Source organism: Phocoena phocoena, chromosome 5 (assembly GCF_963924675.1).
Source record: "Phocoena phocoena chromosome 5, mPhoPho1.1, whole genome shotgun sequence".
NCBI classification, from domain to species: Eukaryota; Metazoa; Chordata; class Mammalia; order Artiodactyla; family Phocoenidae; genus Phocoena; species Phocoena phocoena.
Window position 1 is genome coordinate 111,819,132 of NC_089223.1, and position 11,416 is coordinate 111,830,547.

General features: G+C 37.3%; 1 protein-coding gene across 1 annotated transcript in view; it reads right to left on the reverse strand.

The window, feature by feature from the left end:
• The window catches only part of ZGRF1 (zinc finger GRF-type containing 1), a 65,529-nt gene extending 57,622 nt beyond the window's left edge, over window positions 1–7,907 (reverse strand). The window contains exons 1-3 of the mRNA XM_065877273.1: window positions 7,887–7,907; window positions 6,681–6,761; window positions 286–345 (exon numbers count right to left, since the gene is read on the reverse strand). Coding sequence (XP_065733345.1) covers window positions 286–345; window positions 6,681–6,761; window positions 7,887–7,907 — 162 coding nt within the window. The remainder of the gene's footprint in view (window positions 1–285; window positions 346–6,680; window positions 6,762–7,886) is intronic.
• Window positions 7,908–11,416: the final 3,509 nt, after the last annotated feature.

The window sequence follows — 11,416 nt, forward strand, 5'->3', positions numbered from 1 at the left end:
TGGCCACTGAGCCTGCGCGTCTGGAGCCTGTGCTCCGCAATGGGAGAGGCCACAACAGTGAGAGGCCTGCGTACCGCAAAAAAAAAAAAAACAAAAAACCCCAGGGTTGTATAAAGGTTAAATGAAAAAGTACCTAAAAGCTTTTAGCAGAGTCTGGCTAATAATAAATGTTCAATAAATACTAGCTATAATTACTAGTATTAGTACCATTACTATACTATTTAACAATATTCACAAAGGAATTAAGATTTAACAATAACTTAAAAATAAGATAAATTAAAATACCTCAAGGCACTTAAGAAATAAACTCTCCAAACATTCTCCTTTGTCATCGTATAGAATTGCCTATATTAAAACAAAAAAAGTGTTAAAAATGTTAAAAAGGGACACAACACAATTCCACTTTTCTTAAACATCTTCAAAGCAAATCAAAAATTGTTATATAAGCAAATCATGTAATGAAAGGATTACCCACTTTGTAAACCTGGATTAGAAAGTGCATCTATCTCAAATGTTTTCTAAGCATCCATTCAGTGTGTGCAAAAGAGCAAAGGCATACACATAAATTCAACAACTTATTCCCTACCAGGAGAATCTTGGAATGGAATCAGGGAGAAGACAGAATTGGAATGAGTTACAGGAGGCAAAACAGGAAACACGATCAGTAAAGAGATTATTGTAATGGTGTGATATGAAGGATCAAGGAGATAATTAGAGTTTGAAATAAGTCATTAGCACTGGGATAAGACAATTGTATAAGAGGCATAAAGAGTAAAACTTATGGAACATGCAGGATATGGGAGAAAAAGGAAACCAAGGTGATTGTCATTTTCTGGCTTTCTCCTCGTGTCTCTCTAGCTCTCTAGCCATTTTTCATAGCGGCTTCTCTACTAGCCCCTTAAACATTGCTGTTTCCATCACTTTGGATAATAGTTAGCAGTTCCTTAAAAGATTGAACACAGAGTTACCACATGATCCAGCAATTCCAGTCCTAAGTACGATATACGTACAGAGAAATGAAAACATGTTTTCAGAAAAACTTGCATACAAATGTTCAGAGCAGCATTGTTCATAATACCCAAAAGTAGGAACAACTCAAAAAAGTTCATCAATTGATGAATGGATAAACAAAGTGGGATATATCCATAAAGTAGAATATTATTCAGCAATAAAAAGGAATAAAGTATTGGTACATGCTTCAACATGGATGAACCTTGAAAACATGCTAAATGAAAGAAGTCATTTGCAAAAGACCACTTATTGTATCATTCCATTCATGTGAATAGTCCAGGATACACAACTGTGTCGAGACAGTAAGCAGATTAGGACTGAGTAGTGCCTTTATGGTATTTCTTCCTGGGGTGACAAAAATATTCTAAAATTAGACTGCAGTAATAGTTGCAAAACTCTGTGAATATATCGAGTTGTATACTTTAAATGGGTGTAATGAAAAATGTGTGAATTATATCTCAATAAAGCAGTTAAAAATTCTGGTATTTCTAAGGTCTCCTACCTTTTCTTCTCTACTCTTTACATTCTATTCTCCATCCCTGAGCATATTATTCACAAAATTCATGTCACACTTCTGCTCAAATGTCTCCACAGCTCCCAAAGAATAAGACAAAAGTCCCTACATTAGCCAATAAGGCCTACATAGTCCCCTTTATCTTCATTCTTACCCTTGCTCACTCTACTTGTTGTTTGCCTAACTCACTAGACATACATCTTCATTTAGTTTACTGGTCTGTCTCCTCCATGTTATTTCCACAAAGCCAGGGATTTAACTGTTTTGTTACCTGCTGCATCTGCTAGAACAGTGTGTAACTCCTAACAGGTGCTCAAAAAGTATTTGTTAAATAAATGAATGAATGAATCCACTCCAGGAGCTTCAAATATCATCTAAATGCCAAGTACGCCCAATCTGCATCAGTAGCCCAAAACTGTTTCCTGAGTTCCAGGTCCCTATCGCCATATTACTTGAGTGTTTTGATGACACTGAAAATTCGGTATGTTCAAAATGAAACTGTAAATCTTCATTGTTCCCCCTAAACTTGCTTTTCTTTTTCAGATATCCTATCTCACTCAATACCATAATCATAATACAGAAACCTGAAGTCATTCTGGATTCTCTTCACCTTCCATATCCAAGACCTTAAGATTCTATAATATTTTCACAATTTCTCTCTAATCATCCTTTCTCTCCATTGTCAGTGCTAAGGCCTCCTTAGTCAGACCCCCATCACTTTTCATCTACATTATTTTATAGCCTCTTTATTATAACTGTCTTCCAAAATCCAATCTTTCATCCTACATAACTTAAAAGGTATGTTAGACATTGCTGCCAGAGTGATCTTTCTAAAATAGAGACATGATTATGTCATTCTTCTACTCCTAATTCTTCACTGGCTCCTCAAGCTGAGCACACAAAGTCCTTCATGATATGACTCCTGCCTACCTCTTTAGCTGTGTATTCTACAGTTTGCCCACATGGGACCTTCATTCCAGCCAGAGTCAATTGTTCATAATTCCCCAGAAATATTTCACACTGTTCCACACCTCAACACTGTTACAGCAATGACACAATCTTCAATCTTCAGCTCCCCTCCTTCCGACCTATCAATTTTGTTTACAAAACAAAACAAATACTCAAAAAAATACTCTTCATCTGGAAAGACTTCTCTGAACCAGAGTCCAATTTTGATGTCTCTCATTTGTAATCTCATAGACCCTTAAGCATATCTCTGTATATACTCTAATCCTTAGGCGCTTAGATAAAATTCCCTTGAAGACAAAAACTATAACAGTTACTATTTATTGCATGCTTAAAATGTGCCAGGTACTTCGTTAAGAGGTTTATTTGTTATCTTATTTAACCCTCAAGAAAACTTTATGAAGTATCATTTTCCCCACTTTACAAAGAAGAGACTATACGCCTTGAGGGACTAAATAACTTGCTAAGATTACACATCTAGTAAGTGAAGAGAAGGATTCAGGCTAATGTCTATTTGACATTAACTGCTCTTCTACACTGCTTCCATACGTCTTATTTGAATTTTCCCACTGCCCAGCAGCAACATATGTTTACTGAATGATGACTCAGTTAATGGAAGATGAATAACCCTGACAGTAAGAATCTGAATACATAGAGAAAAGGCATTACTATCAAGAAAAATACTGTAAACAATAACTTGGATTTGGGAACAAGGGTTAGGATATGAGATTATTAATTTTCCTGGATCATAGAAAAACTCTCTGGGACTAACTTGTATTTATCTTGCTTTTCTGTAACCTATCAGTGTGAGGTATATAATGGACACTCAATAAATATAAGCTATAGTTGAAGATAAAGTTGGATAATACCACTAGTATAACCTTAATACTTATGATTTTGTACCAGAAGAAGACATGAAAGACAGGCAGAATCCAATCATATGTCTTTTTAACATAACACAAACTATAAGATTTTAAAGACTTGGCCTTAACTGAATAGGAAGAACACCCAAAAAAAACCCCCAGAGTTTTACAGAACAGCATTGGACAGTGAATGGATTAATTAGTTTAAAAGTATCTAGCCTGTTTGACTTAAGTTGACTGAATATTAAGCTAGGACTCAACTAAAAGTTAAACTAAACTAGGTTTATAAACTGAATAGGATCTGTAAGCTGAAATTCACGGCTTAAGGCAAAACTAAGTTTTCTTTTACTTTTCTGGTTTTTTGTTGTTGTTGTTTTTGTTTTTGTTTTTAAAGAATAGTGCTCACTTCCTTCCCTACCATCTCTTTTATTTTATTTTCTTTGGCCACACCGCACAGCTTGTGGGATCTTAATTCCCCAACCAGGGGTTGAACCTGAGTGAAAGCGCAGAGGCCTAACCACTAGACCACCAGGGAATTCCTACTTTTCTGTTTTAATAAATCAAATGTTAATTTAAAAAATGATAAGTAGTCTTTCTACATTAAAAATTTTCTCTTAGTGATAATTTCAGAGTGATAGATATGTAGAATAAGGACAGAATATGGAGATCTTTAACTGCTGGCTTCATTCAGGAGGCCACAATCTTGTCAATGTGTCCTATAGGTTATCAACTCATTTATAATAAAGTTCTTCTTTTAAATTAGTAATATTAAAAGAAACAATAGAATGGTTAGGGCATGGGCTCTGGAGCCAAAAAATCTAAATTAATAAATGACTCCTCCACTTTCTAGCTGTGAGATCTATGGGCTTCATCTCTCTGAGCCTTAGCTTCATCATCAATAAAATAAAGATAAAAATAGTACCTAACTAATAGGGGACTTATAAAGACTAAGTAAGTTGATACATTTAAAGCATTATGCCTGGTACACAGTAAGCACTTGATAAGTTTTTTTTAAAGAAATCAAAACAGGGTGATGGGCCAAATGGGTGAAGGGGGTCAAAAGATACAAATATCCACTACAAAATAAATAAGTCATGGGGATATAATGTACAGTATGGTGACTATAGTTAATAACACTGTATTGTATATTTGAAAGTTGCTGAGAGTAAATCTTAAAAGCCCTCATCACAAGAAAAGAAAAAGAATTTTTCTAACTATGGATGGTGATGGATGGTAAGTAGACTTATTATGATCATTCTTCAATGTATATAAATATCAAATCATTATGTTGTACACCTGAAACTTAAATGTCAAAACTATACCTCAATAAAATAAATGACTACAGCAGATTGCTCTGTGGCTGGGCCTCATCCCATCCGTGGAGGGCCTATATAGAACACAACGGCCAAGTAAGAGAAAACTCCTCCTGCCTGACTGTCTTTGAGCTGAGACAACAGTTTTTTCCTACCTTCTGACTCATACTGAAATACTGGCTCTTCCTGGGTCTCAAGCCTGTTGGCATAAACACTAAAACCACATTATTAGTTCTCCTGGGTCTCCAGCTTGCCAACTACAGATGGTGGGACTCGTCAGCCTCCATGATCACATAAGCCAATTCCTTACAATAAATCTCTGTCTTCTCCATAGAGAGAGTGACAAAGAGAGAGAGACAGAGATAATTTATATATCTTTACATATAAGAGCATGTAATCCTGAGTCCTGACTAAAATTTTAAGTATGGGAAGAGAATGAGCCCACAGAAAATACTCAGAAGTGGGCAGTAAGCAACATCAGGAGAGCATGGTGTCACAGAAGTCAAATGAAGAAGTGTTGTGAAGAATGGAAGAGACAAGGGTGTTAAATAAGGTCACGAGAACTGATAAGAGAAGAACATGAAAATTTGACAGATGGAGATAATCAGGATGGGAAACCCAAGGAAGGATCACCATATCTAGCAGGGTTGACGATTATCCTAGTAAATAATTTTCTCAGGACTGATAGGATCATATCATAAAATAACAGATTCAAAGAAAATCCAAAAATAGAAGAATTCTATACATAATTTCAGAAATTGGCAGCTTTTCTAAAATGGTATGTCAACTCTATGTACCATTACACTGTGAGCATTATTGTGTTAGAAATATATATTTTTTTGTTTGTTTGTTTTTTTCTTTTTTGCAGTACACGGGCCTCTCACTGTTGTGGCCTCTCCCGTTGCGGAGCACAGGCTCCGGACGCGCAGGCTCAGCAGCCATGGCTCACAGGCCCAGCCGCTCCGCGTTATGTGGGATCTTCCCGGAGCGGGGCACGAACCCGTGTCCCCTGCATCGGCAGGCGGACTCTCAACCACTGCGCCACCAGGGAAGCCCTAGAAATATATTTTAATAGTAGTTTTTTCTGTATAGTTAAACTCTTATTACCTGCAAAGAGAAAAAGTGTGCCAGGACTTCCCTGGTGGCACAGTGGTTAAGAATCTGCCTGCCAATGCAGGGTACATGGGTTCAAGCCCTGGTCCAGGAAGATCCCACATGGCACAGAGCAACTAAGACTGTGTGCCACAACTACTGAGTCTGCACATTCTAGAGCCCGTGAACCACAACTACTGAGCCCACGTACCACAACTACTGAAGCCCGTGTGCCTAGAGCCCATGCTCCACAACAAGAGAAGCCACTGCAGTAAGAAGCCCACACACTGCAGTGAAGAGTAGCCCCCCACCCCGCTCAACGCATTAGAGAAAGCCCACACGCAGCAACAAAGACCCAACACAGCCATAAATAAATAAATAAACAAACAAACAAATTTAAAAAAACAAAAGAAAAAAGTGTGCTAAAATTCCTGAAAAGTTTCATAGAAAATCTAATTTTAAAAAAATCAGAAGAAAAAAAAAAAAAAAAAATCAGAAGAAATTAAATAGTTTTTTTTTTTTTTTTTTTTGCGGTACGCGGGCCTCTCACTGTTGTGGCCTCTCCCGCTGCGGAGCACAGGCTCCGGACGCGCAGGCTCAGCGGACATGGCTCACGGGCCCAGCCACTCCATGGCATGTAGGATCCTCCCAGACTGGGGCACGAACCCGCGTCCCCTGCATCGGCAGGCGGACCCTCAACCACTGTGCCACCAGGGAAGCCCAATTAAATAGTATTAACTGAACTTTTATAATGCACAAATGAATCACTGTGGTATGGGAATCATTTGACAACTTCTGTTTTCATATCACATCAGCTTATGGACATATCTAAGATTTTATCATCTACAGAGTTTTCTTAATATTCAATCAAAAGGCAAGAACCCAACTCTTAGACTCTGTAGTCAACTGCTATGCACTTACTTTGTTTCCTAAGTGAGTGATCTTCAGAATTCCATCTTGCCACACTTTTGACTTCTTCATCTTTTGATGAGTATATAGTACCTTATTTCCAAAAGTACAAAGGAAAGAAATGGTTTCTATTTACATGTATTAAATGTTATATATTTTTATACCCTTCCTACCTACAAAAAATATTGAAGACATCTTTTATCAAAATAAAAGCACAGATATAACAATAACAACAAACACCAACAACAAAAAATACCTGGTAGCAAAAGGCAAGGGAGGGGAGAAAGGAGAGGTAAAACCTAAGGAAGAAACTGAAAAGTTAACTGAGCAACAAAAACTATTTTGAGCTTCCTAGTCATTTGTGGGATGGAAAAAATTGTACAGTTATCAAAGTCCAGGAGTACAGAGACTCCTAGAGGTGTCCCCCTCAAGACTTTTTCAGGGGTCTGTGAAGTCAGAACTATTTTCATGATGTTGTATGTATCTCAATCTCACTCCTTTGGTCATGTACTTAGTAGAAGCTCCCAAGGTTATATATATGCAATATTGCAAGATTCAATTTCCGAATGAATGCAGAAGCAGATCTGAGAATCTAACTGCTTCTATTAAGTCAAATATTAAAGGGATTTGCAAAAAATGCACAGCACTGCTACTCTTTACGTTTCTGTTGTTATTGGACCATAAACTTTTCATTAAAAATGTAATCTATGTTAAATGTAATGGGCTTATTATTTTTAATGAATTAATAAACATTTAAAAAATTTCCATTATAATTTCTAATATGAAAGACAGCACTAGATATAAGGCCCATAATCAAAAATTCTTTGGGGTCCTCAATAATTTTTAAGAGTATAAAAGGGTCCTTAGACCAAACAGGTTAACAACCACTAATCTAGAAGAGGCATGCCAGTCCTTCAAGAGAAAGAAATTATTTCCTGGTCCCAAACTTCCAAAGAATTTGTTCCAAAGGATTTTGTATAACCAATGTGTAGGGTTGCCAGACACAATATAGGGCAATATTTGGGACATACATACTTATACTAAAAAATTATTCACTGTTTATCTGAAATTCAAATTTAACTGAGTGTCCTTCTTTTAGGTTTGGGTTTTTGTTTTTTTTTAATTTATTTTAGGTTTTTTTGCTAAATCTGGCAAGACATTTGGGAAACATGGAAAGAAGGAAGAAAAAAGGAAATAGTGAAAACTGGTAAGACTTACAATAAATTCTTGGCTTTCCATTGTTTCTTCTGAAATTATATAGTCAGGTCCAGAAAATAATCAGTGGTCATTCAACAATTTATATCACCTAAAATGAAAAATGACAAAGAATATTCAACCCTGATGAACAGAGTAAGTATCAAATACAATTTTTCCCCCACAATCTCTTGACCAGAGAGAGGCATCTAAGCGTCCTGAGACTACGTAACTATCAAGGCAAACACAGGTATAGGGAATTCCCTGACGCTCCACTGGTTAGGACTCCACGCTTTCACTGACGAGGGCCCGGGTTCAATCCCTGGTCAGGGAACTAAGATCCCACAAGCCATGTAGCACGGCCAAAAAAAAAAAAAAAAAAAACCCACAGGTGTAATCAAATTATCTGCCACTGAGGACACGATAGAATAGTGACACTACACCGTGGAAAAAGAATTTGCCAAGTAAAGAGAAAATCAAGTAAAATATATAAAATAATTAGTAGGCTGCAAACATTTTTCCAGCTGCCATAATATGTATCAGAAAATATGATTCTTCCCTTCCCCCCAAGCTTGATTCTTTACAGAAAAAGCTTCAATTTTTAAAACTTTCTGAGTTGCTACGATCACCACAAGATGGCCCTCTTGCATTTCAAATTTTTCATTTTACATTTTAAAGTCAATATCACACAGTATCTAAGACCAAATATACATTATAATACCTCTCCAAGGAAAAACCTTTCCAATATCATTGCAGTGAGTACTGTAGTTATCCTACGCTATTGGATAAAATTATTACTGTGGACAAATTTGGAAATCTAAAATCTGAGGGTGAATTGAAGAAGTAAGTAGAGATGCCAAAGAAAATTATTATCATTATTATTTTTTTTGGCGGTACGCGGGCCTCTCACTGTTGTGGCCTCTCCGGTTGCGGAGCACAGGCTCCGGACGCGCAGGCTCAGCGGCCATGGCTCACGGGCCCAGTCCCTCCGCGTTATGTGGGATCTTCCCGGACCGGGGCACGAACCTGTGTCCCCTGCATCGGCAGGCGGACTCTCAACCACTGCGCCACCAAGGAAACCCCAAGAAAGTTATTTTTAACCACTGCCTTAGGTCCCTGGGCCAACAGCATTAGCATCACATGGGAACAAGTTAGAAATTCAAATTTTTGGGTCTTGACCTATTAAATTATAAAGTCTGGGGTTGGGGCTGGATGGCCTGTAATTTAACAAGCCCTGCAGGTTTTAGTGATACATGCTCAAATTTGAAACCCAGACGGATTCAATAAAGCTATAATTTGCAATTCTGGATTAAATTCATCCTATATACATATAATATATATAAAAACAGGCCACCTACATATTATTTATAAATCACATATATTTGTACTTACTGCGTGCCAGACATTGTGCTAGGCCGAGATACTAAATTGAACACAATACTATTCCTAGTCTCAAGGAATTTTCAGTATAGCAGGGTAATAAACGGTAATTACAATAAAATGTGGCAGGAATAAGCACAGGAGGGGCACCCAACTCGGTTTAGGGCATGAAACAAGGTTCCCTGAAAGACATAATATCTAAGCTGTAAACTGAAATAATCATTAACCAAGGAAAAATGCCAGGGAAGGTATTTCCAAATAGGAATCAACATGTCCAAAACCCTGTGGAAGACACAGCAAAGCATAATCAAGGAACTCTAGTACAATCAAGTGTAAGATAGTGAGTTGTGAGAGATAACACTGAAAAAGTGAGCAATAACAGGATTCAAGGGGCCTTCTGTTTTATGCTAAGTTGTCTGGACTTTCTATAAAGACAGTAGGAGGCCAAGGCAGGATTTTAAGAATAAGATTACATAATGTGACTTGGGTTTTACAAAGATTGCTCTGGCTGCCAAATGGAGAAAGGGTGTCGCAAGGGGTACGCAAATGAGATGTGAATACTTGCCCCACGACACAGTGCACAGGACAGGACCCAGACCTACAGAGGCACTGCGATTCAGAAATATAACTCCCATATCCGATATCCCTCCCCTGCAGCCCACGGGATTGCTAGATGTCCAATGAATGCCAAGAAGATAACAGAGAGGTCCAGAGAAATACATCATTCACTGCTGCTTTTATAGCAACTTGCTTCTAGCCACTGAATGGGTTAAGACATCCTATATATGTAGGTAAGACTACATGGTGTCAAAACAATGCCTGGCATGTGGCAGGTGTTAACATTAAGCCCCTTTAATAACAGCTATTATTTACTCAGTGCAATTATATGCTAGACACTGTTAAAATGCTTTAAATGTTCACACCTTATGGTATAGATACTATTTTTTATATTCATTTTACAAAAAAGGAAACTGAAGTGCATAATAGGTATGTAATCTGCCTAAGATCATGAAGTAAATAAATGGCAGACTCAGAATTCAAAATTAAGTAGTCTAAACTCTGGTGCTCATATTCACAAAAACTACATTATGTGACTATTTGTTGAACGCCTACTGTATCAGGCAGGAATGGGACTAGATACCTTACATATAATATTTATCATCTCATAATCCTGAAAAGTAGTTATTACCATCACAATTTACATATTAGAAATCCAGTATTTACTAATTTAGGATTGCTTATATGCCATTTACAAACTGCAAAATAAAATTTCCCATTGTTTTCCTAAATTAGAAATATTACTTGTTTAAAATTTAAAAGGAACTGAGAAGGTCCAAACTCATATATGTGGTAAGTTAGTTTATAGGACTAGACATCGAAAAAAAAGACTAACTGGATCTTAAAATATTTAGAAGCCCTAATTCCCACATTCAAAGGTGAGTCAACACCCCTTTCTTACCATTAAACAGGAAAAACGTTTTTAGCGAAAAGCATCATATATTTCAGTGAGGTGCAAAGATAAAAAGCTTTCTGAAAGTATTCATCTACCCATATCTCTAAAACAATTCAAGTGTTGACCCACCTCTAGTGGGTGAAACCTTAATGTGCAAATAAGTTTTTGGCATGGAGACCCTAGCTGTTCTGTGATACTTAAGTACAGAAATACATACATATCTTCACACATACATTATTGTGCTGCTTTATAGATTTATGTATAAAATTCTGTGTTATCACTAAAATGAGATGTTTTCTGTTAAGTACGACGAGATGTTTTTGGTTCTTTTGTTTTGGAACAAGCAGGATCTTTCGAATCCCTAAATGATTCAGAGATTTAAGAGTCACGAACCCGATAGCTTATTAAGAAAGCATCCAGTCCAGATAACCAAAAGACGCTCACATTTCATTTGCCAAAGTTTAATTACCATGATCCTGTGTAACCAAATGACAGTGGAGAATTGACCCTTTGTCAGTCCCCAAAACAAAGAGCAAAACCATCTCTGGTTCTCACACGTATGTGGGAACTGCAAAGTAAGGGCTGGGAAAGGAGATGGAGACACCAGTTCTTACAAGTTGTCCGAGAACCCTGTGATCCAATCCTGGTTCCACACGGCTTCCTTACCGGTCCGCTTCTGGCGGAGCAAATTCCTTCGTCCAGTCGCGCCAAAATCAGTGAC